The sequence below is a fragment of the Sebastes umbrosus genome, chromosome 4, assembly GCF_015220745.1.
Source record: "Sebastes umbrosus isolate fSebUmb1 chromosome 4, fSebUmb1.pri, whole genome shotgun sequence".
NCBI classification, from domain to species: domain Eukaryota; kingdom Metazoa; phylum Chordata; class Actinopteri; order Perciformes; family Sebastidae; genus Sebastes; species Sebastes umbrosus.
The window spans coordinates 8513551-8540768 of NC_051272.1; the positions used below are offsets into that span (position 1 = coordinate 8513551).

Sequence of the window (27218 nt, forward strand, 5' to 3'; positions counted from 1 at the left end):
TACCCTAATATAGCATATTGCAGTACATTGTAGTCTAGTTTTATGCATACTTATGTACTTTATGTTTCAATCTACCTACACATTTTGAATTTGTGCATAAAAAAAACTAAATAAAAACTCAAATTTCACACTAATTTATTTAACGCGTTAATGCAACTTGTGATTTTTTAGGTTGTAGCGGGCTCAGTTTTAAAGCTAGAATGAAGATTCTGGTATCGTATAAGACTAGTTTGACATTTTTTAGCTTCCTTCACGGGAATATAACATGACATGGTTGGTACCGATGGATTCCTTAGGTTTTCTAGTTTCATATGATGCCAGTATCTTCACTCTACTGAGCCTGCTGCAACCGAAAAAAATCACAAGTTCCATTAACGCATTACGGAAATTTGTGGCGTTAAATCGAATTTGCGTTAAATATGACAACCCTATTTTCTTCTTTATCCCTTATTTTTTATTGCAGCCATTATTGTAACACCAACACATTACAGACAAAACAACAGGTTGCCGATTACATTTTGAACATTTCACCCAGTTAACCCTCAACCCCCATCCCTATCCCACTAACCCCTCACTCCACCCCTCCACCAGCCGACAGGATAGTGATATCCACACAGACCGAGCATCCTTATTTAGACAGAAGATCTTTCAAGTTAGATATCAAGTTTGTCCACATTAAAATTGTGTTTGGTCGTACATCATTGATTCTTGCTGATGATAGTTCCAGGTAAAAAATGTCCAAAAAGCTCTGAAGCCAGTGAATACTTGAAATATGGATCACAATCTTCTTAGCTGCAGCCAGGCCTGCAGGACTTTGCGCATTTTATCCATAAGGGAAAGGCGCGAATTATCATTTAGAAGATATTCGATATCTTTATAACCATCTTTGGTGTTCGTTCAGTCCATTCTAAAACAGTGAAGACTGATTGTGTACTCTTCTGCAGGGCATTGGTGAGCTGTTTGAGAAGATCAAGCAGGAGAACAAAGCAAACGGACACCTGAACGGTGACGCCGGCCTCTTCTTCACCAACCTCTACGTCACGCCTGTCCTGAAAAACATCAGCCTGTACCTGGAGAAGGGCCAGATGCTGGCGGTGGCTGGATCCACAGGCTCCGGGAAGGTAGGTCAAACAAGCCATCTCATACAAGTAGTGTTTATAGTGCTACTCAATCCATCTAACACACTGAAACCCTACATGCTGACTCATTGCAGGCTGCTCTTTGTGAGAGAGACATCTTAATGCCTCAAGACTAATAAAGTGTGACCACATTTTCCTCCAGAGTTCCCTGCTCATGATGATCCTGGGAGAGTTGGTGCCATCGGAGGGTAAAGTCAGACACAGCGGTCGCATCTCCTTCTCACCACAGACTTCCTGGATCATGCCGGGGACGATTCGAGACAACATCCTGTTTGGCTTGACCTACGACGAGTACCGCTACAACTCTGTCATCAAGGCCTGCCAGCTGGAGGAGGTACCTTCACTTTATATCATGTTGTTCATTCTTTTTTTCTTCTTTTACATCTTCTGGTCTGCAGATGAAGTGGATGCAGACTACACAGATCTGTTTATTCCAAACTCACCCAAAAACATTAAATATAAGCACTTCTGTTATAGCAGAGGATTGTTTGCCAAGATTTTCCACCTGGTAAATCGGTGCAGTCTGTTAATGTTTTCACCCAGACAGCAATTTTGCACTCTTGCAGCATAATCTATCAAACAATCTAGTCAATATGGTCAGGGAGCTCATATTTTCCACAAAATATAACTATTAATACTCATATATATTGGAGCATACTGAACAGACAGATGGACCACATGAGTGTTCAACACACACACAAACAAAATATGACTAAATACAGGTCCAATGTTGGCACAAACTCAACAAGCATGAGTCTTTGGAACATCCTAAGTGCACTTTCACAAGCCGTAGTCCGTTTGGCTAGTCTGAATCAGAGTGAAACTGATACTTTTGGTTCGGTTTCACATTTCACATTTCACAAAATAAAGCAGACCAAATAGAATAATTAATTTGCTGAGGGGCGTAAGAACGAAATTGAAAGTTTTTTTACTTTCACTCTGCACTGATCTTCTGTACGCACAAATTCCTTCCCCTCCAGATTATCTGGAATGACTTTATAAACGTCACTATTGTGGACTTTATCATATTCTGTGTGTTTCCTTTGGCCCAGATGTCTATGACTAAGATTTCTTTAGTCGATTAGTAATTTTTTAATGCTTCCTTCCTGCTGAATGACTTATTTCCAAGAAACGTATGAGCACATCTCTGGTAATCACAAGATTTAAAGTGATGCTTTTGTGTAATTCTTTGTGGAGAAACTCAGTTTTACAGATCTGTCGATTAAATCGACTAATCGATTAGTCGACAATCATATGTGTGTTTGTCCACTAAGAATTTCTTTGGTGCGGGACGGCCCTACATAGCCGTTTTTCTGTAGTAAATTCATCTTTGACAACCACCTCCTCCTCAAGTCTTTTCTCTTTCATCGGACTGATGCTCTCTGCTCAGTTGTCTGTCTGGAGCCTCTGCAAGGCTTCAAGAAGGTTCAGGTTTCCCCCAGTCCACATTCACACCCATTATGTCCCTCACACACACACAAAGACACACACACATTCGCGCTCTCATAAGCCTCAGTGTTGAGTGACAGGCCTCTCAGCACAATAATGTCTCCTCTGTTGCTATGGAAATCTCACGTTATGTCACTGGGATGGAATATGAGCTGGTTGGTTCCCAGTTAACAACACAGACGAGCTGTATGGACAAACCATCAGATCTGTGGACCTATATATATATATATATATATGTATATGTATGTATATCACAAACTGTATGTTTTACATTCTTACATGTTGCATAAATGAAAGTAAAGTAGGTGTTTATATATTTTGTATATACTGCACATACTGTATATACGTATGCATAATTATTAAAAAAAATATATGCACTGTGTAAACAGACACAAGAAACTCTTAAAACTCTCTCTAAGAATTAGATTTTGGCCCGGTTTCAGAAATACTGACGTCTAAAATACATATATGTATTATAAAAATACACCGTGTTAGTATTATTTATACTGAAATCAATGCAGCAGCTCATTTAGACGGTGATATTTGTTTACTACCATGCCCTGTCTGCACTGACAGTATGTCCCTTAGTGGTTTTGACAAAAACACAACATGTTGTCACAGCAAACAAAGCTGGCGTGCACTATTGACATCTCAATGTACTTTAAAAAAACAAAACAGCCTCCATTTTGTCTTTGAGGAGAGGTGTCAGAGATATAACAAAAGCACTGTGGAGAGGAGTCACACCATCACTTCTGCTGTGTACTGTATGGAAATGACAAGACTGACAGGAAGTCTTCCTGTGTGCTTTGATTGTGAGTGTTGAGGCTGAAAATCAGAGAGAGACAATTCCTCTGAAGGTCTGTTGAAAGAGCCTCTAAAAAGCTTTTCACCTTCAAACGGTGTTGGAGCTGATGTGTTGTTTGAAGCAGTCAGTTGTGGTAACTTGTAGCCAAGTAATGTGCTATTTGTGTCATGTCTGGTATTAGAGTAGGTACATATTTAAGTTATAGTATTCTCTAGTTAGCACAATTCTGCAGTTTAAAGTGCTTCACAGATAACTGGTCAGCTGAAAATAAGACAGAACAATAAAAAATCAGAAAATGTAAAAATAGATTTAAAAGCTTTGATAACAGAAATGGTAGTAAAACAGCGTGAAATAAAAACTAGATTAATAAATTAAAAATACAATAGAATAAAATTTGACAGCTTGAATACAAGAAAGTTATTGATAAAATAAAAATAAAATAGAATCAAATTTTACAGCAGAAATACAATAAAGTGATTAATAACATAAAAATCAAATCAAATCAAATTTTCCATCTTCAATACAATTAAAATAAGTGATTAATAAAATAACAATAAGGTAGAATAACATTTTACAGCTTAAAAACAATAAAGTAAGCGAATAATAAATTAGAATAAAATCTTACATCTTAAATATAGTAAAGTATGTGATTAAATAAATTAAAAAATAGAATAACATTTTACAGCTTGAATACAATAAAGTATGTGGTTAATGAAATAATAAAATAGAATCATATTTTACAGCTTAAACACAATAAATGATGTGATTAATACAATAACAATAAAATAGTATAACATTTAACAGCTTAAATACAATAAAGTAAGTGAATAATATAGTAACAATAAAATAGAATAAAATCTTACAGCTTAAATACAGTAAAGTATGTGATTAATAAAATAACGATAAAATAGAATAAAATGTTACAGATTAACAAGATCAAAAGCTTGGCTGAATAAGTAGGTTTTAAGTTTACGTTTAAAGATTTCAAAAATTCCAGCAGCTCTCAGATCCTCAGAGTGTTTCAGTGGCTGGGAAGATAGTCGATAAAAGCTGCCTCACCAAAGGTATTAATCCTGCACTTTGGAACAACTAACAGACTCTGTACAAGACCATGAAGTGCTTTAAAAACAAGTAAAACAACTGAACGAAAACTGACAGGCAACCAATGTAGAGACTTGCAAACAAGGGTAATGTAAATGAAAAGTGAATTCTCAATGGAACATAGATAATAAGATGCTAGGCAGCACAAGCTCTGTAGTAATTTCTCCAAATAATTCATCACCAATAACTTTTAAAAGTACCAATATCAGTCACTTCAAGAGGCTAGACATGACTTAAAAAAGACAGAGTAGACACAGGAAGAATCCCCAAGGCAACCCTGACAGACAAGAGTGACGACTAGAGCAGATCTCTCCAGACAGAGACGAGGCGTTTAGTGGCCTTGTGACTGTAATTCCTCACTTTTGTTGCTCCCTGAAGCACCAGGCAGACTGCTGTGGGTGGTCTTCCCACTGTAAACTCATCTTTTGCCTCCAGCTTCTAGCTCGCTGGCCCGGCAGGTGCTTTTTGTTCACAGTCAGACACACAACATGTCTTTTTTACTATGCTGCCTTATTTTACAAGCTGTTAAACAACCTGTTAACTTGATCCCCTATGCGCTCCCGTCAGGACGGCGGAAGCTGCCGTTAAACAGGTAGGAAGTTTTAACGATGATCACTCTTGTGCTGTCACTTCATGGTGTGGGAGTCTATTTTCATGATCAATTACCACCGGTTGACTTGTGACATACTTCATGTGCCTGTCCCATCTGTGGTTTGTGCTTTTTGTGTGGTTTCAACTGTGACATAAATCTCTGATTATATGAACATGAATTACTTCAATTAGCAGGTATAAGTCGTATATAGGACTGTGTCTTGGTGCTGTTGTGTTTAGGCATACTGAGATACCTTACCATGAAAAGAAATGAACCGTAATTAGTTATTTTATTGGTGCAGTTTCATTAAAGGGGGAGTATCATGAAAAACTCACTTTTTCAATGCTTGTGCACATACATTTGGGTATCTGGAGTGTCTACCAACTGTGGGTGTAAGAAAATATCAATATATACGAGTCTGGATATTATGTTTTGCGATACTCTATTGATTCTTTTAATTTTTTAATTAACTTCTTAAAGGAGGCTAAATTACACTCCAAAGTTACGCTAAATTTTGGTGGCCATTTTCAAAGGGGTCCCTTGACCTCTGACCTCAAGATATGTGAATGTAAATGGGTTCTATGGGTACCCACGAGTCTCCCCTTTACAGACATGCCCACTTTATGATAATCACATGCAGTGCACCTCACACCCTGCTTATTCATACTTTAGGCATTAAGCTGACAGTGCAGTGTAAAGGGATGAGATTAAATTCCTTGGTCACCATGTAGAATAGATTTGAAGAAATAAGAACGGCAAGGAATCAGTTTATTTTGACACACAAGTGTAGTAAAGCAGGTAGAGGGAAGAGGTGGACGTGGGATGTTTCCTAAAGAGATGGTTTGACTTTCCTCTCAGTGCTCTCTGACATCTCACAGCTCCTCTTGCTGTTGTATAAAAGGTGACATGGTGCATGCACGCGTTTGACCCACTGACTCACCCCGTGTTTTTCTCTCTAGGACTTTGCTTTGCTGCCTGAGAAAGACAAGACGCTCCTCATCGAAGGAGGAGTGACCCTCAGCGGCGGTCAAAGGGCTCGACTCGGCCTGGCCAGGTACTTCCTGTCGCACCTGATTATCTGTCAGCACGCCTCATTCACCCCCTGTATCCGTCAGCTACTGTAGAGCTGCTTGATTACAGCAAAAAAAAATCAGAATCACGATTATTTTTGCTCAATATTGAGATCACGATTATTTAACACGATAACTCATTGACCTTGGAAAGATCATGTATTTATTCAACTTTTTATGTCTTTTTAGCAGTGGATTTTCTGTAAATTTAAACAAACTGAACTGAAAAAAATATATAAATATGATAAATAAATAGTATATATATATATATATAATTATTGTAATAATAATATATATATATAATTATTATAATAATAATTAATACAAATTAATTAGAACAAAATAAATAAGATAAACTATGTTGTAATGTTAGTGCTCTTCCATAAACTACTGAAATCTACTAAACATAAATAGTCAATATATAATAATAATATATAAAAATAAATTTGATCAAAATAAGTTGGATCAATGTGTCGTCGTGCAAATCCTGCAGAGAAATTCAACATTTCGGTAAACTATATTCAACATATTCCAGTCAGTAACTCAGCAAAAAACAGGCGGGGTGCACTGGATTTATAAAGCAAGACAAAACGAGAGCATCATTGCAAAACGGAATACGGCACAATAATCATCTTCTCGATTATCTTGTTTTCATAATCGCTGGAAGCCAAAATCGTAATTAAAAATAAAATTTGATTAATCACCCAGCCCTGCTGATTAGTTATAATAACAGTCTTTGTTTTGCCCAACTTTTTATGTGTTGTTGTTTTACAATGGACAAAAAAAAAACATGATTTAGGATTTGAGTCATACTTGTAATGGATGAAGAGCTCTGAAGAGATAAAAATAGCAAGTACTGAATTGGTTTGTGGCTTTTTAAAAGATATCATACATTTGTTTACCAGAATCTGTGGTATGTTATGGTTCAGTGAGGAATGGGAATTAAATTCCCTTTTGAGGGGGAGGGTCAAAATATCAGTGGCTCCACAGTAAATGGATCAAACACACCAAACATCTTTTTCCCCCTTTTAAAAACCAACACACGTCTCACCTCTGCAACCTTCAAGCTAGAGGACTGCATACAAACTGTAGTCAATGTCAAGGCCATAAACTAATCACCGTTATCAATATCATCATTACTACTGTAGCACTTCCAGAGTAAGAGGATCCATTCCTTGTAAGTCAATAAAAACATCTACTACATGATATTTACAAGTGTCTAGGATTTGATGTCTTTGTCAATGCTTCACCTTACAGTATTTGTTCCCATAATCATAACCTGCCAAAGCTGATAACCATCATCAGTCATTCTTATCTGTCTGCCTTCAGTAACTATTGTGTTTTATGATCTCTTGTTTTAATGAGGAGTGCTTTCTACGGCCCTCAGGAGAGCTTTATTACTCCATTAAATCTGTGTGTAGGTTACAGCAGTCAGACACTCTCATATTCCCATGCATTATTTATCGGTTTAGTGTCCTGGCATCAATTTAGCAGCCACTCATTGGTTTTTGGCTTCTGCCATCACTGTAAACATTCACAGGAATTGATTTATTCCCATGGGGAACCGACTTCCTCATTTACACTATTTTGACATCAAGTTTTCCTCTCTTTCTGTATCTTGCTTTCTGTTTTCCTTATATTCTGTTTCTCTGACCGTAAAGGGATAGTTCAGGTGTTTTGAAGTGGGTTTTTATGAGGTACTTATCCATAGTCAGTGTATTACCTACAGTAGATGACGGTTGAAACGCCCCCAGTTTTGAGAAACAGACCAGCATGGGAGCAAAGCAATGTACTGCTGTGGACGGAGGCAGCAGAAAAAACACATTTTAGACACCTAAAAGTTTAAGTGTACGCTATATTTAGAATATTTGCTTTACCTTGCCGTCAGGCAGCCCTTTCTGACGGGTAACTGAAGCTGTTGCTCTCTTCAGAGCCACCAGACTCCATTGACAAAAAACAGTAATTTTACCTTGTAGAACACAGGAGTTGCAGGTCTACCGCTGCTTTGATAGGTTAGTTTGTTTGTGTTATTGTGTGACTTTGGGGAATCCGAACTAACCCTTTAAAACACCAAAGTCACACAATAACACAAACAAACCAGCTGATCGAGGCAGCGGTAGTTTTCTGCAAGGAGAAATTACTGTTTTTGTCAATGGAGTCTGGTGGCTCTGAAGAGATTATACAGTAGATGATATAAGATCTAGATAGATATAATGCAATGATATAAAGCGGTGAAAATAATCTTAATATAGTGTACACTTTTAACTTTATGGTGGCTAAAATGTTTTGCTGCTGCGCCCGTCTACAGCAGTACATTGCTTTGCTGCCGTGCAGGTACTCCTGTATGTTTCTCCAAACTGGAGGCGTGCCGACCGTCTAGTAGGTAATACACTGACTATGGATACAAACCTCATACAACCCCACCTCAAAGCATCCGAACGATCCCTTAGACATTTTTTCTCAGTACAGACTCACTTATGTGTGTGTTTTGTCCCTCAGGGCTGTGTATAAAGATGCCGACCTCTACCTGCTGGATGCACCTTTCACCCACCTGGACATCGTAACAGAGAAAGAGATCTTTGAGAAGTGTGTATCACCAACAGAGAGTCTTTCATGTGGAGGAGGTGGGGGTGGTTGAGCTGAAAGTTTTTAAGTTCAAGGTCAAGGTTATCTCTTGTTGTCTCAGACACACACAGTCGGGCTCACTGTGGTGAGTCACAGCCGCTTATTCAAACTGACATTCTCAGGAAATAGGAGTCGAGCAACAAGGGAATTATCCTTTGATGAAATATGGACTTTGGTAATCTTTCAGAGGGCAGCTTGTTAATTTCTAGTGCTGGTTATTCTTTGAATTGTTGGCACTTCATCCGGTCTTTTCCCTCCTTTGTTTGACAAGCTTGGTTTTTAAAGAAAAAAACAAAACCAAGAAATATGTAAAAGTAGACGCATGAATTGATCTCCGTTTTCTGTCTCTGCACAGATGCGTCTGTAAACTTATGGCTTCCAAGACGCGCATTGTGGTCACCAGCAAGTTGGAGCATCTCAAACGAGCCGACAAAATCCTTCTGCTGCACAACGGAGACTGCTACTTCTACGGCACCTTCTCAGAGCTGCAGGCCAAGCGCCCTGACTTCAGCTCCCTCCTCCTCGGCATGGAAGCTTATGACAACATCAACGCAGAGCGACGCAGCTCCATCCTCACAGAAACGTTCCGCAGGGTCTCCATCGATGAAACCGCTGGCTTCCGAGGCCCAGAGACAATTCGCCAGTCATTCCGCCAGCAACCGCCTCCGATAATCGTCTCTGGACCCCAAGGCCATCCTGGAGGTGATGGCTACCCAGAAAAACGCAAACAGTCCCTCATCCTCAGCCCCCTGGCAGCTGCTCGCAAGTTCTCCTTCATCGCAAACTCCCAACAGACTGCGAATACTCCCCAGTCCACGACGATAGAGGACGGGGTTCGTGAACTTTCTGAGAGGAAATTCTCCGTAGTGCCCGAGGATGATCAGGTAGAGGAGGTGCTCCCCAGGGGGAACTTGTACCATCATGGGTTGCAGCACCTCAACGGGCAGCGCCGCCAGTCTGTCCTGGCGTTCATCACCAACTCTCAGGGCCAGGAGCGGCGAGAGCAGATGCAGTCGTCCTTCAGAAAAAAGCTGTCCATCACTCCACACTGCGACCTGGCGTCTGAGATGGACATTTACGCCCGCCGCCTGTCCAAGGACAGCGTTTATGACATAAGTGAAGATGTGGATGAAGAAGACATGGAGGTAGAGCTTTGTTAGATGCTTTTTCAAGGCATACTAGAGTACATGAGTTGACAGGTTTTATTAGGGACCGCCAAAATCAACACTAAATGAAAGTTCCTCCTAGTAGCTTTAAAGTTTGTCTGGATATAAGATATAACAGCAACTTTGTTTCTTCACAGCAATGCTTCGCAGATGAACGTGAGAACATCTTTGAAACTACCTCATGGAGCTCATACCTACGCTACATCACCTCCAACAGGAGCTTAGTATATGTCCTCATTTTCATCCTCTTAGTCTTCTTCATTGAGGTAAAAATCACCATCTTTAAGTTATTGTTTTTTTTTACTTTTGTAAATTTAACTAACAATAAATATGTTTCTCTTTCAACTAGGTTGGTGGTTCAGTCATTGGCATTTTCCTCATTACTGAGTAAGTGTCATGTTTCATGTTCACTGAGACTAAAATAGACATTAGTGCCTGTGTTGTTCCTGTCTGCACTGAAATCCGGCACCCCACAGAAATACTAAATATTTTCATGTATTTTCTTTTTTGACAAAAAATATTCATTAGTTAAAGAAGTTTTTAACAAAGATATTGAAGATGTTTAATGAGAATATTTTTTTCTTTTGTAAGACTATGATTTTGTAGTAATTTTTAATTTGTTTTCTCTATGTTTAAATATATGAATAAAGGATGCACCGATATCAGATATCGGGCTGATTCTGACTCAAATAGCTGGGCTGAATATCAATATGACAATGGGAACGATCTATTCAATTTAATTCTATATGTATTTACTACTATATATACATTATATTATTTAATTCCTGTTTAAATTTTGACAAAGTTGTTGCTGCATTAAAAAGGTTTACAATTGAATTGTAATTCCTGTTAGTTGTGAAGATTTTATTTTTACCAAGTTGCTGGTGTACGATTTATCAGGATAATAATGAATAACAATTCAGTAAAATTATATCTATGTATTTACTATTTACATTTTGTTAGGAAAGCAATGTTAAAGTCCAGCCCGATGTTGCCTTGGACTAAAGTTTAGTCCGTGTTTCATTCTCAACCCCTTTGCTCTGTTCTACCAGTGAGATCTGGAGGGACGGCGCCAACCCTGCATCACCAAACTTCATCGACGAGCAGCACCAGAACGCCTCGTCGCCCCCCACCCACCTGGCGGTCATCGTCACACCGACCAGCGCTTACTACATCATCTACATCTACGTGGCCACGTCGGAGAGCGTGCTGGCCTTGGGGTTCTTCAGGGGTCTCCCGTTAGTGCACACGTTACTCACTGTGTCCAAAAGACTGCACGAACAGATGCTCAGCGCCGTGCTACGAGCCCCCATGGCGGTGCTCAACACTATGAAGACAGGTGACTTTCTCAGTTTACTTTCTTTATCTTTTTTCAGGGATATTCTGTGTGGTTTAAATAAAAACAATGTCATGACAGTCAACATGTATTCTCTTGTTTTGTCAAGAACCACATCTGTTTAGCCATGTCAAATACCATACTAATGTAGTCATTCACTTCAGTGAGTTTTTCCTGACCTTCTTTCTTGTTTGTCCTCTTCCAGGCCGCATCATGAACAGATTCACCAAGGACATGGCCACCATAGATGACATGCTGCCTCTGGTGCTGTTTGACCTCATTCAGGTATTTAACCAACACTGGATGATGCAACATGTAACAGTGTTTTCAAGTATCAAGGTTATATTTGTCACATTTTCAACATCTCTACATTATGCAGTGAAATACATGTTTGCCTCCTGCAGTACTGTACTTGAAATATCAATAATAGAGCTGTCAAAGTTAACGCTATGATAACACGTTAACGTTTTAACGCCGCTTATTTCTTCAACACATTAACGCAACTTGCAGGGTTGTAGGGGGCTCAGTTTTAAAGCTAGAGTGAAGATGCTGGTATCAAATGAAACTTTAAGAACCTAAGGAATCAAGTGGTACCAACCATGTCATACCAGCATGTTGCGAAGGAGGCTAAATAACGCTTCAAACTTGCATGTATCGTTGGTAGTACTATATTATTTCTGCTCATTCTTCTCTTTTTTCCCCCCTCTCCCACCAGCTCACATTGATTGTTACGGGTGCCATCTTCACCGTGTCCATCATGCGGCCTTACATCTTCATCGCTGCCATCCCGTTGGCCGTCGTCTTTGTTATCCTCAGAAAGTACTTCTTACGAACTGGACAGCAACTCAAGCTACTGGAGGCTGAAGGTGAGAGTGGGGCGGGACATGTGTGTGTGTGTGTGACATTGTGCTATTATAGGAATAGTGCAATGACTCCTTTTGGTCAAAACGCGATGAAAAGGCTGCGTCTCATCACAGCATTGTGTGGAAAGTAGAGTATTAAGGTAAAGAGATTGAACTTCTCATACAAAAGAAATGTAAATCTAAAAATCTGCAATCACATGATTAATACATTTAATTAAATGTAGTAAATGCTTAATTTCAAATGTGGAACTTAAAAATACATTCTGAATGCATTTAGATGTATTTAAAGCTTAATATATTTATAATATTCTTTAAAGTCTATTTAAGGTTAGTTCTACAGAATATATCCAAATGTTTTCTTACTGTGCTATGCATTAGAAATCTATTTAAAATGCATTGTGGATAAAACATAACAGTAAGCTTGCTGATGTGTATGAAGACATATCCTTGAGTAACAGGCTGAATTGCTGCCAGCCTCAGGGGTGTTGTTCTTTAGCGCTAGCTCTAAGAGAATTTACTCCTGAATATAATTTAAGTTTTACATTTTTATTTCTCTTTTACTTGACAACATAATGAAAGTGAAGAGTTAAGAAGGAGGGCAACAGTCAGAGACGAGATCTGCAAGAATGCAGTGATGAAATGGCAAATATTCAGGAAGAATAAAAGTGAGAACATGACAGGAAAACCAATAGAGTGAACAGAGGAAGAGGAGGGGGGGGGTTCAGACGCCAGAGTCATCATAACTGCCAGCAGGGCTGGCGGATGGCCCGGGTCCAAGGGGGCAAAGGTCCTGTTGAAGAACAAAAACATGACAGAGGAAGAGTTGAAGGAGAGGATGGATGGGCTGCCTCAGAGGGGCGGGAACCGTTAGAGGAAGTGAGGCAGGGCGAATAAAATGACCATTATCCTCCAATCAACAAAGAGACTGGTATCCCTGTGAAAAGATGGAAACTATTCCTAAAAGCTTTTACACATTAGACAGTTGATCATGGGGTTTGTGGGGGTTTAACCTTTGGGTGTACTTTTGCAGGACAATCTCTTTAACTACTAGAACTTCTCCCCAAGTGAGAGTATCATAATAAATGGTGTGTTGCAGAGATGGTCAGTCTGCTTACAGTGTTTTGGTAATGATGAGAAAGGTGGCGTAGTAGAGTAGTGGTCAATTTGGCTTACAAACAGCACTCAGTAGTAGTCAATATTAAATACTACAATTTCCTCTTGTTTTTGTTGGTAGCCACGATTTGTTTTTATTTTGTTAGTAGCCATTTATTTCTGGGCCAACATTTTCTTATTTTTGCTCTTCTCTTAAGTAAGAGAACATTTCACGAGTGGTTGTGGTACCCAGTGGTACTCAGTCCACACATTTTGTCCAACGAGAGGAAAAATTAAAAAAAAAAACGCATGAATATCTTATAATCACATTTAGATTATTATATGTTTTAAATTAATTATAATGATTGGATTATTAAAGAAATACTATTGGTCAATTTATCCATAAAATCCTTTGGATGGTATTTTGTTTGTTCAGCTTGTGAATGGCTCACATACTGCTCCTCGAATCTTTTTGATCTTCCTGTAACCCCAGTACTGACACTCTGGAATTTAACAGTACCTTAATTTCACTTCTGCTGAAGTTCTTCTTCTTACGCAAACTATCAAACGGTCAAACTAGGCAGCCGACCTTCAGCCTGGTGTGTAAAGGCCTTGAAGGGATAGTTTGGGTGTTTTGAAGTGGGGTTGTATGAGGTTCTGATCCACAGTCAGTGTATTACCTACAGTAGATGACGGTCCACAGTTTGAAGAGACAGACGGGAGTTAACCGCATGGAAGCAAAGCAATGTACTGCTGTGGACGGGGGCAGCAGCAAAATGTATTTTAGACACCTAAAAGAAAGGCTCACCTAAAAAAATTGATGTCCATTTAAGTGTATGTATATTTAGAATATTTTTCGATGGAGAACCGAACTGAAAGTGAAATTTATATATATTATTTTTTTTAATCTGAGCCTGCTTGCTTTAGAGAGAGCATAGATAAGTTTTACTTTCAGTTCAGTTCCCCGTCGTTAAGGAGAATGAAAGGGCTGTCTGATGGCAAGATAAAGCGGTGAAAATATTCTAGATATAGCGTACACTTAAACTGATATTTATTTGTTTAGGTGGCTAAAATACATTTTGCTGCAGTACATTGCTTTGCTCCCATGCTGCTACTTCTGTCTGTTACTATGGATAAGTACCTCATACAACCCCTCTTCAAAACACCCGAACTATCCCTTTTAAGCAAGGAATCTGTGTGTGTGTTTGTTCTTTGCTTATCTCGAGAACCGTTCATCCGATCTACTTCACACTTGGCGAGTGTATTACAGGGGAACCAAGAACTTGCGTTGCCAAAGTTGGTGCAATTTGAAAACGTGACACCTTCAATATTAATAAACTTTGAGCAAGCAATAGCGCGCCGTGCAGCGGGGCTTCAGGGCTCTGCAGACTGAGAGTGATTCTGAGAAACAATTTCATAGATTAGAGCACTGCACATTTATCTAAAAGTTGAGAAGTCCTAGTGTGGCAGCCAGCAGGACGGTGCAGCTCTGTACAGCCAGAGGAGGATGAGAAAACAGGTCACCGGACTGCTGACGAACATGCCACATGTGTTTTTTGGACTTCTCTGCTCTGCTCTCACTTCTGTTACTGAATGTGCTTTTCGGTGATGACGGCGAGGTCTTTCCGGAGCTGCTGAGAGCACATCGGGGTCAGAGAGACGAGCCGAGCTGGGATTTCCTCCAACCCCATCCTGGTGTCGCTCTCTCTGGCGTCACAAGAAGCATGTCTGACAAAATACTGTGGACATTTTATGTGTATTAGTCACTCAAATGTTTATTAGAATGTTTTCGCTTTTTGGCAGCATTGTTTTATTTATATTACTCAAAGATACCCCAGATGCATCCCCCAAAAGTCCAACTAAAGAGGAATATTGAAAGCAGAGAGAGATAAGTGGCTTCAACTGTGCTGTACCACAGAGCCAAATCTGGTTAGAAGTTAGAAGTGAAAGAAGCTGCAGTTGAAGCTATATAGATCAACTGAACAAATATTTGTAAAGCAGCTTATAAAATATTAAACTGTACGTACTTGAACCATGTGTGTTTCTCCTCCTCTCCTGCAGCTCGTAGCCCCATCTTCTCCCACCTCATCATCTCGCTGAAGGGTTTATGGACAATTCGGGCGTTTGGGCGTCAGACCTACTTCGAGACGCTCTTCCACAAGGCGCTGAACACTCACACAGCCACCTGGTTCCACTACTTGTGCACGCTGCGCTGGTTCCTCTTCCGCTGCGACATGATCTTCGTCCTGTTCTTCACCGCCGCTGCCTTCATCGCCGTGGGAACCAACCGTGAGTGACGGGATGACTGTGGGTGGACAAATGATGTGGTGCATGCATAAAAAATATGCTCAACTCATAACATGGCAAACTGCAGCCCAACAGGCAACAACAGCTGTCAGTGTGCTGACTTGACTATGACTTGCCCCAAACTGCATGTGATTATCATAAAGTGTGCATGTCTGTAAAGGGGAGACTCGTGGGTACCCATAGAACCCATTTTCATTCAGATATCTTGAGGTCAGAGGTCAAGGGACCCCTTTGAAAATGACGATGCCAGTTTTTCCTCGCCAAAATTTAGTGCAAGTTTGGGACGTTATTTAGCCTCCTTCTCGACAAGCTAGTATGACATGGTTGGTGTCAATGGCTCATTAGGTTGTATAATTTCATATGATACCGGTGTCTTCACTTCACTAGCTTTAAAACTAAGCCCGCTACAACTTTAAAAATCACAAGTTGCGTTAATGCATTAAAGAAATGAGTGGCATTAAAACGTTAACTTTGACAGCCCTGCAAAAAACTCAAAGAAAAACGTCCCTGGGTATCCCCCAGTGGTGTCTAGCCATTTAATAGATTTTGGCCACTAAATCTGTCACCAAGCAAACACAAAGTGCTGCTGAAATACTTTCTTCCAAAGAAATAGTCCAAAAGAAAACTAGTTTGGGAATTATTCCCAGTAACTGAGGTGCTGCTCTTGGTAAAACAATGCTTTTCAACACATTTTCATTAGCATTCATATTGAAGGAAATGCCGAAGTTTCAGAGGTGAATATCTCAAAAGCTGAGCTCATAAAAGTGAAACTATCTGCATGGCTACAAACCAGTGATAAGAAAATGTTTTTGGGGGAATCTGACCTTTTTAACACAAATACTATAAAAAACACGTTTGCATGGTTTTCATACAACAACAGTTGCCCCAAATTTGCTGAAACTGAGAAAACAGCATTGTGGCAAACCTCAGTCAACAGGGCACTGTCATCTTGTTAGGGAAGCCTTTAAGGAAACCAGAGCAGCAGTTTGTTCACATGAATCCCAGGAAGGAGGGAACATCTTGAAATTCCAGTAAGTTGGTTAACATCTTATTATTTCCACTGTGCCTATTGAGTGAAGAAGCCTCGGTCTTATCTGGGTGTTACAGTGTGGAGAGTCAGATATCAGGATCATAACAGACAGTTTGTCTGTTGATCAAAAGTGTCGGAATGCCACCGGATAAAATGTCATGTACAAAAGGAAGTGTGTTTGTCAAATTAAATGAATGGGAAACACAAGTGCACGCACACACGTATAAAAAACACGTGTTGCTGCGTCATTCCCTGTGTTTATGTTGAGAGCAGTTTAAAGGGTCATTTCACAGCTCATTATTTCCAATAGAGCACGAAGCAGAGCTGCAATACCTGACCGCTGCTCTGACATCAGAGAGCAGCTTTGATTGGACAATAGTGATGATTGTGTGTGTGTGTGTGTGTGTCTGTGTGTGTGTCTATGTGTGTGTGTGTGTTTTCTACAGAGGACAAACCCGGGGAGATTGGCATCATCGTGGCCCTGGCTATGCTCATCCTGGGGACTTTCCAGTGGGCTGTCATCACCAGCATCACTGTAGACGGACTGGTATGTGGTTCACAGTAAGACCTGACCTGCATTAAAATACCACACAACCAATGGCCAGTTAAGAGTGTGTCAAGCGTTACAAACACACACATCAGAGGAGGTTTTGCTGAACGTGTATGAGTTCGTTTTTTAACACCTGTGTCTGCAACCAGGTCCTGTTCCTGTGACACTGAATATGCTTTTACAGTTTGTTTGTGGAAGGATACACTTCCAATTATTGATGACATCTAGTTATTGTTTATATGGAGTTTGAATGCACTTATTAGACAAAAGCATCTGCCATCTTTTTTCTTCTTGATCTGTGTAACAGCAGTAGCCGCTGCCATATTCAGATCTGTATTGTAGAGGGTAGAAGGAAGAACAGGGTGAACTGCACTCACCTCAGCAGTCAGTGCTGTTTATAATTACTGTATGAGGCTCTTTTAACCATCTAGTGGTTATTTTCTCCTCATATTTCGGTCATTGGAGCTGCCGGAGCTTATCACTGTGCAGGACGTTTTGTTCAGTACACACACACACTTATAGGGGTGGTGGTGTGTTTGGGGGAGCTGGCAGAGTTCTTCACAGAGTGACTGATATTCTAATGTGAGAAATGAACTCATTACTGTCAATAACTTTTTCAGTGATAGTAAGAGTACAGTAGCTACTAAAATATCCCTCTCAAGCACAAGAATGTTTAGTCTGATTTTGCTGAATCATTGCTTGAGTAAGAAAATCACATACCCCTTTGACTTTAACTTTGATGACAGGCTAAAGTATTAGTAAGTACAAGTTTTTCTCTCATTGTTAAGTACAATATTTCAGTCAAAATCAGATAAATATGAATGCGTTTTTTACACGAAGCTGTTGACTACTCTATTCTGATTGGTCAATCACAGCGTTCTACGGTCTGTTATTTCTTTATATCAGACCGTTGCTATGTATAACAGACCGTTGCTATGGGCGCAGTTCTGATGTCAGACTCTGGCGGACCGTTTTTGTGTTAAAGTATTGATTTCTTAGTAAGTAGCCATGTAATAAGAGGGATAATGTACAGATAACGGGTCATTGTTGTTAAATGTGTTTTAACACATTGCCATATCGCCCTGTCAGGGTTTATTTCAAAACAATGACCGGCTCGCTGTACATTATCCCTTACTTACTTACTTCAAAACATGTACAGCAGGAAACAAACAAGGTACTGAATAGTAAAAAGCCTAGAAACTCACTGGAGAACAGTAGTAAACTGTATTTATCCTGGGTAACTCCCAGTGACCCACAGCTCCTCTCACCCTCTCTTCTCTCTCAGATGCGTTCAGTGGATCGTGTGTTCAAGTTCATCGACCTGCCATCAGAGGAGCCGCTGCCGGGCAAATCCGGCGGCAAAGGAAGCCCCGACCTCGTCATCGACAACCCGCACGCCCGGGACTGCTGGCCCAACCGCGGCCAGATGGACGTCAAGGGCCTCACTGTCAAATACACAGAGGCTGGACGCGCCGTCCTCAGCGACATCTCCTTCTCCGTGGATGGAGGGCAGAGCGTAAGTCCTGACTGATGGGTAGAGAGCGTGTGTGACTGGATTTTAATGAAAGTCGGCAGAGTGATGCATGTTCGCTCTGCCTTATTGGATTTTAAAACATCAAAGCTCTGATTGGCCCGAGAGGGGCGCTGCAGTAATTAAAGGATCATAGGAAGGTTATAGGAAGGTGACATACCAGCCAGCAGGAAGGCTGTGTTACATGTGTGGTGACATGTTTACTGCTTGCTTTAATCAATATGTTTCTATTAACACTGGATCAATCAACTATGTGTATGTGAAAGGGGTCAACATCCCAGATAATTATCACCACCTCTGCAGCTCTCTTTAGCTCTACTGAGTGATTCAGAGACTTTCAGCTTGTTGCTTTGGATTTCTGGCTGCAACTTTCCTGTTTTGTTACAGTCTAAAGGGTCGTCCACACCAAAAACAATAACTATATCATTTATATTAATTTAACCGATTTTTAAGGTTGTCAGTTTTAAAACTAGAGTAAAGATACTGGCATCATATGAACTAAAAAACCTAAGGAATCCATTGGTACCAACCATGTCATACTGGCTTGTTGTGACGGAGGTTAAATAACGCTCCAAACTCGCACTAAATTTTGGCGAGGAAAAACTGCCATGGTCATTTTCAAAGGGGTCCCTTGACCTCTGACCTCAAGATATGTGAATGAAAATGGGTACTCTGGGTACCCACAAGTCTTCCCTTTACAGACACGCCCACTTTATGATAATCACATGCAGTTTGGGGCAGGTCATAGTCAAGTCAGCACACTGACACACTGACAGCTGTTGTTGCTTGTTGGGCTGCAGTTTGCCATGTTATGACTTGAGCATATTTGTTATGCTAAATGCAGTACCTGTGAGGGTTTCTGGACAATAGTTATCATTGTTTTGTGTTAATTGATTTCCAATAATAAATATAAACATACATTTGCATAAAGCAGCATGTTTGCCCACTCCCATGTTGATAAGAGTACTAAATACTTGAAAAATCTCCCTTTAAGGTACATTTTGAACAGATAAAAAATGTGTGATTAATCACGATTAAATATTTTAATCGATTGACAGCCCTAATCAACATATATATCATCATATAAATACAAAAATTGTTCTTAATCGGGGTGACTGCTCCTCACCAGGTCACTTCCCTCATGTCACCGTCACACCAGCTGCTTGTTCCAACACAACCCTTATTACTAAAGTGTAAACAGAAACACGTGCGCAGACCCACATCCAACATACAGGGACAGAATTTAATCTCTTATCACTTCATAAGAGGTTAAAGTAGGCTGATCAAGTTTCATAAGCTTCTACAAACACTTGAGCATTGAAATGTTGATGAAACCTGAAAACAGAGACTCAAATATCAGCACAAAATCCAAAAGCCGACCAGGAATGATAGCTACCCCAGTAAATATGGCAACTGTTTGATAACAAGTTGCCATATTGTGATAAGTACTCATAAGTTGATAACGTCAGTGTTGTGTTTCCCCCAAGTGGACAAAATAAATCAGTTAAAGCAGTTTTTAAGTTACACATTAGAAGAATTTGGGCAGGGAAGCAAGTTTTTTGTTCATATTTATCAACATTCAAATTAACAAAATGTTCCTGTCTGTGGCGAAAATGCAGACAATTAAGCAAGACCCTGAGGGAGCTGTGCAGTACTGTGCAGTATGAGTTAAAACAGCAACAATAGTATTGGTGACAAATGCTTTTTAGAAAACACTTTTTCCTTTTTTTTCATACATAGACTACACTCACCGCAGTAAATGTCTCCCTACTATCTGGATTTCAAATGTCTTTGCTGTTTAATTAGGGCAGAGGAGGAAGGCGGTACTGTAGTGGCCAAATAGCTTTCAGTGGAAAATAGAGAAAACATATAATATTTGACCGCGCTCTCTCTCTCTCTCTCTCTCTATCTCTCTGCTCCTGGCAGTAATTAAAGTCAGTATGAGCTCCTCATAATGAATCCTGGAGGACAGCCGAGCTCAGTGAGTGTCAGCACTTTAGCCTCGTCCCATTAGCTCCTCTATGGCCTCCTATAAATGGGCTAATTGTTGCTGCAAGGCTGCAGAAGAAAGGACGGAGAGCTTTTAGACTCCTAAACATCTCGAGGCAGGAGGAGTCCATTTCACAATGTCATGATTATACTCCACTTGTATCCATATGTACTGTACAGTATGTGTCCATGCAGTATACTTATAGAACTAACTGAAATGGTGTTAATTAAGCTTTTTAATCAACTGAAAAGCTAGTAGTGAGTGAGTATATTTAGCAGAGTAAAATGTTTCTGTTCTGGTTGTGTGTGTGTGTAGATGGGTCTGCTGGGTCGAACCGGTTCAGGGAAGAGCACCCTGCTCTCCGCTCTGCTGCGTCTGGCCTCCACTGACGGAGAAATCTCCATCGACGGCGTCTCCTGGAGCTCCGTCTCGCTGCAAACGTGGAGGAAGGCCTTTGGGGTGTTGCCGCAGGTACGTCTATGACATACATGGTTTACAAGAGGTCGCTGGTTCAAATTCACATACTGTTGACGCTCATATCAGTAGTTTGGCAATATGGAAGTGCAGAAAGGTGATTTAAAAGTTAAATCAATTGTTCAGAATTCACCTTTTAGAGAGTTACATCTGAAACAATCAAGAGCTTTTCAAACATTGAAAGCTTTTCTTTATCTTGCACGGCAGCTGGATTTTCTCAATGTCACGAGATCACATATCGCACGAAAATCCTTCTCGTCAGGCTTCAAGTAATGCGTTTGTGTTTCGAACCACAGTGGTTCGGACCAATCGGCGTCCTGTGAGGAGCTACTGGCAGCTACGGGCGTGGTTTAGGTGTGTGAGACGACACGGAGAGAGGCGACTGTTCGTTCTAAACAACAATGGATGGATTGTTATTATGAGGGCAGCACTTCTCATTCCAAGACAACCTTTCTAATCCAGTTCCTTAACTATGATTTAAATGTTTTGAACAGAGAGTTTTTATTCTGACCGGCTCTTTCCGGATGAACCTGGACCCACACGGACGTTACAGCGATGAGGAGCTGTGGAGGGTCGCCGAGGAGGTGAGGTTCCGATTCCTCTTTTCATCTGCTGTGTTTATAATTCTGGCCATTATTGGTAAACCAGTCTAGTCTACTACACAGTTTAATTAATCAATTAGAGGTCATTTGGAGGAACTTTAGATTTTCTTTTTCTTAGTTGTAACATTTTCCAGCCTGTTGTTCTTGTTGTTGTGATTGTTCTTCTCACACCACTAGAACAGAGGTCAAAAAGGAAATGTCAAAACACAAACGCCCTCCGTGATGGACAGTGGAGTGAATTCTAGAGTATGATGTGTTTTGTGTGTCGTCAGGTGGGTTTGAAGTCGGTGATCGAGCAGTTTCCAGACAAGCTGGACTTCCGGCTGGAGGACGGAGGCAACGTGTTGAGCAACGGACACAAACAGCTGATGTGTCTCGCCCGCTCCATCCTCAGCAAGGCCCGCATCCTGCTGCTGGACGAACCCTCTTCCTACCTCGACCCCATGTCAGTATCAACGCCAGGACACTAATCTGTGTGTGTGTGTGCGTGCGTGCGTGTGTGAGTGGGTGTGTGTGGGTGTGTGGGTGTGTGGGTGTGTGGGTGTGTGGGTGGGTGTGTGTGTGTGTGTGGGTGGGTGTGTGTGTGCAACATAGTGTCTATAGTGTAAGATTGTCCACCTTTTTAGTGTGATGCAGTTTCCAAACTTTATTTTGAGTTCAGAGTTTATTTTAATAATTTGAAACTGAGCATCAGGAAAAAAACCACATAAAAGCATACTTACTTACTTTTACTTTACCATTTAATGCTACTTTATTGTTCTACTTTACTACATTTCAGTACACAGTGTAGTAATACTCTGTTACTAGTAAAAGCCCTGCATTTAAAATCTTTCTAAAAGCATTAATGTGTATAAGTAAGTAACGAATATACCGGTTCAGAATCTGGCATGTGAATTTATTTTATTCATTTATGTATTTTTATTTCTTTACAATCTGCAACCAACAAATCCTACTCATTGTGCCTTTAAGTGTTTTCTTTTTTTTACTCATGCTTTTTATTGTTTCCGTAAGAAAAATGACTACGACAACCTAAACCATGACAAATTATATATATATTAACATATAGTAATTAGATAGTAATTGTAAATTGAAAAGCAAAGTATTCAAAAACGAGGGAAGAGAAAAAATGGTAATAATAATAATAAATTAAATAGAGAAATGAAAATTATAAAATAAAATAAAAATTATAACAAACATTAGTTTTAAATTAAAATAATAATAATAATAATAATAATAAAGAAATACAAATAAATACATGAATAAAATAAATTCACACTCCAAATTCCCAACACCTAAAGTACTTACATCCCTGTGGTCCCGCCCCCACGTTGATTCTTTTGGTAAGATTTTGAATGCAGGACTTTTACTAGTAACAGAGTATTACAACACTCTGCTACTGCTACCTATATTTAAGTAAAGGATCTGAGTGCTTCTTCCACCACTGCATACTGGATTCAAAATTCAAAATGCATCTCTATGTCACTATCAGATAGATTTAGCACATATTAATAAGAGCAATCTGCCTGCATTACTGCTGTCTCTTTGATATTTGTCTTTTTTTTTTTGCTTTTATGGGCACTTGAGAAGCTTTGATAAACATGTTTTTGCAAGAAAGGTGCCTCCTACTGTGCACTTAAACACAGCTGATACCTGAAAGTGATCAAGGGTTGTGTGTTTGTAGCAGCTCAAGTCACCCAAATCCAACATGTGTGGTGCTCCTGTCACTGCATATGGTGACAATCTAGAGTGCTTAGGCTAATTCTGACCTACTGTATGAGTGTGTATGTGTATGTGTATGTGTGAGTGTGTGTGAGACCATATGTGCAGAGGGGAGTTCATAATGGTAAATGAAGCCTATAATGAGCAATCTAGTTTAACCTGAGGCCAACGCTGCCTGCTCTTTCATGTTGGCCTCAATGGGAGCATAACGCTAAGCTGATGATGATGATGATGATGATGATGATGATGATGACGGTGTGTGTGTTTGTGTTTGTGTGTGAGCAGAACGTTACAGGTCCTGAGGAAGACGCTGAAGCACGTGTTCTCCGGCTGTACCGTCATCCTATCAGAACACAGAGTGGAGCCGCTGCTGGAGTGTCAATCATTCCTGGTAGGTTTTGGGATTTTCTGCTTGTTATTTGAGTCTGTTTTCAGAGTTTCACCTACCAAAGCTTGTCCTGTCTCTACTGTCAACTCTGTAAGGCAAAAAATAAATACCATACCTTAAAAAAAAAGTATGTTTTGCTTCATATTGCCTGAACTGAACCCGACACTAAACTCCCAGTTTGTCATCCAACAGACAGTTTCATTATACTGTTGACACAATTTAGGACAACACATCCTGCACCACATACACTCGCTGTGGTTGTAGAGTGTACCTAATGAAGCTTTGACAGATTAAGTAAATATTTAATGTATTTTTTAGGACATGATGTAACTTTTTCCACAAATTTTAAAGCAATCAATCCCACTGTTGAACTAAAATTGTTTCCTGCAACATTTCCACCTCCAATGAGCTTTTATTTTTAGATCTTAGAAACATCATATTTAGCAATAAAACACATTTATAAACCCACTTAACCGACGTCTCCTCCCTCCCGTCTATGCAGATGATCGAGGGCAGCTCCATTAAAAGCTACGACTCCATCCAGAAGCTGCTGAACGAGACGAGTCACCTGAAACAGGCCATGAGCCAGGCCGACCGGCTCCGCCTCTTCCCGACGCTCCACCGCCTCAACTCCAGCAAGAGGGCGCCGCCGCAGGCCGCCAAGATCTCGTCCCTGCCGGAGGAAGCTGAGGACGAAGTCCATGACACTCGCCTCTAACCAACAAGGCAACAAACACACACACACACGCCTAACTGTAACAGACAAAAACAAGGGGTTTGATCCAGTGTTTTGATACTGATCATTTTGAGGATAAGTGGCCAATAATTAGCAGTGAAACAGCATCTCACTCACTATGGGACACTAAAAATTAAATATAAAAAATACTTTTCAATTACTATTCAATAGTAGAAGACCTCAATTTACACTGAATCATAATTGGCTAAAATCAAAAATGAAATGCTTGAAGAAAATAAAAATTCCAAGTTTTCCATCATATCATTTTCCAGCACAATGTGGAGGCGGAGATTACAGAAACAGAAACTTCATATTAGAAGTGTGCAAAACTTAAGAGCAACACCACATATTGACCAACACAGTACAACATGTCTGCAAGTTTAGAAAAGATATTATGTAGGTGGATTGGAATTAAAAGATGCAAGATGCTGTTAATCTGTTACTAAATTAGAAAAAGAATAATAATCCAGAGTGTGTATGTGCTGCAGGGAGAGATCTGATTAGGAGGATCTGACTTCCAGGAGCAGAGCTAGAAGTAATATGCACATAATAACATGTCCCAAATGCTATGGGTGAGTCTGAGTAACTGGACACTTATTTGTTGGACCATCTCAAGTGCCTTTGCAGATTTCAGTCAGTCAGGGTTTTTTTGGGGGGGTCTGATCAAGCTGTGTGAGGGTTCCTTCGGTTCAGATAATCCTCAGTTTTTTTCTCTGACACCAACATATTTTTTGCTTTGAAAAAGCATAAATTGCATTATAGTTTTTTCGATAATTGTTTTAAAAAAAAAAACTTTCATTGGTTTGAATTAAGGGACTTTTACTTGCTAAGAAAAAAAGTTTTGTTCTGAACAGCCAGCTGCTTTTCACTGGAGCCTTCAATCTCTTTATTTTGTTTTAACTCGGACTGAACACTAAAATAGCAGCCACTGTAGAAGTCTGACTTATTCTACGGTATCCTGCACGATCGGATTTATCTCCTGTCCAATTATGAAGTTTGACTTCTTATTTGCATTTTGATGTATTGCATTAGAAAAGCCGTATAAGAAACGGCGATATAAAACTTTCTCATTTGCGGAAAAAGTTTTTACGCCTTTGTCGAAAAGGAGTTGATGCGCTAAACGGATTATGGAAATGACTTTGTTGAATAAATTCTGACGTAGCGAACATTTAACTCACATGACTTTCCAGCTGTTTCCACTGTTGCCATCTTCCAGGTTATATATTTATATCGTCTTCATCTCCAGACGGCATGAAACATGGTTTTCAGAAAGGCTGCCCAGTTGGAATAAATCTGAAAACGCTTTTCTCACATTTGTGTCTGTGGACGAGGAAAACAAAGCTTCTCCAAAACGTTAAGGTTAACAAAAGAACTTTTTCGATTTTAAAATCTGTAAATCCGACAGGAAGAAAAGAGATCAGAGCCTTGTGAAACAGTGAATTAAGGCAAACTAGAGAAAGAGTAAGACTTCTACAGTGGCTTCATGTGTGTTGCGTTGAAGTATCTTCTGAATATTTGCTTTTGTATCTTCGGTTAGTCGGTCAAACCCTGCACAGTAACATCACTGCCGTCAACACACGCATCAACAGGAACAGTGAAACAGTGACGCTATCGGCTGACGCTAACGAGTGATTACTCAGAAACTCTTATTTTTCTATCTGTATGCACTTTAGAGACACCCTGAGGTACTCATCAGCTTTCACAGCAAGGAAACAGTCAAATGATTAAATGCTGTGCAACAGTGTTTTTTTTTCAAAGTCTTTGTCAACAAATTACGCTTTTTACTTTCATTTTTCAGCCTCTGTTATTATTATAGAGAGATGGTTTTAATTCATCAAAAAACTAAATTTTCTATTTGAAATAAAGTATATTTTTTCAGAGCTGTTGCTGTACAAACGCAAAACAAACTTTAAGCATTTCTTTATCATTTTCCAAGTTATATCTGTACTTCCCTTGGAAACTGGAAACCATTTTGACTCTTCTAACATCACTTTATTTTCTTTGGTTGAGGGAAGAGTGTGTTGCTCCTTTCATACTGTATAATAGTTTTGTAAAGCAGCGATGATGAAAATTAAGGTACCATGGAGAAATGCCTTGATATGTAAACTGTGACGACAGATTTTTTTTACAGAGTAAATTAAGAACAAAGCTGTTTCTTACTCATAGGAAAGGGACACAGATGTCCAAAAAATGTATAAATGTATTTGTTCAATCAACTATATTTCCAGTAAAACTAAAGATTTGAGAATGTCATTGTGGTTGTGTCATTTGTGTTAAAAGCCGGTTACCGTCGGTTATGTTAAAGGAAATTCTGGTTAAATATTTGGGTCTTGTTCTTGAGGTGTTTGTGGCTTAAATCAATAATTATACTGTAGAGGGTGCAATTTCTACTATAAGACAGTCACAACACAGATTTTATACTGTAAAGTGAGGTGTATGGAGGACGCAACCTGCCAAAATTAAAATGCAGCAAAAATAATTTTAAAAATAAAAGTAGCCATTAATTAATTGATCAAATGTGACAAATTTATATTTTTGTTTTAATTATATTTTTCTTTTTTATTTATCTTTGTATTAATTCCTTTATTTATTTATTTATTTACTCCTGTTTAATTTTAATTTTTATACATTTTTTAATTAATACATTTTTTTT

General features: G+C 39.6%; 1 protein-coding gene across 1 annotated transcript in view; it reads left to right on the forward strand.

Annotated features, from left to right (window-relative positions):
• The window catches only part of cftr (CF transmembrane conductance regulator), a 45866-nt gene extending 19048 nt beyond the window's left edge, over positions 1-26818 (forward strand). The window contains exons 10-27 of the mRNA XM_037768110.1: positions 945-1121; positions 1282-1473; positions 6046-6140; positions 8656-8742; positions 9137-9926; positions 10085-10213; positions 10297-10334; positions 11000-11286; positions 11489-11568; positions 11999-12149; positions 15300-15527; positions 17022-17122; positions 18411-18641; positions 20962-21117; positions 21615-21704; positions 21995-22167; positions 23727-23832; positions 24332-26818. Of these exons, the coding sequence (XP_037624038.1) occupies positions 945-1121; positions 1282-1473; positions 6046-6140; positions 8656-8742; positions 9137-9926; positions 10085-10213; positions 10297-10334; positions 11000-11286; positions 11489-11568; positions 11999-12149; positions 15300-15527; positions 17022-17122; positions 18411-18641; positions 20962-21117; positions 21615-21704; positions 21995-22167; positions 23727-23832; positions 24332-24547 (3327 nt within the window). The 3' untranslated portion in view covers positions 24548-26818. The remainder of the gene's footprint in view (positions 1-944; positions 1122-1281; positions 1474-6045; positions 6141-8655; positions 8743-9136; positions 9927-10084; positions 10214-10296; positions 10335-10999; positions 11287-11488; positions 11569-11998; positions 12150-15299; positions 15528-17021; positions 17123-18410; positions 18642-20961; positions 21118-21614; positions 21705-21994; positions 22168-23726; positions 23833-24331) is intronic.
• The last annotated feature ends 400 nt before the right edge of the window (positions 26819-27218 follow it).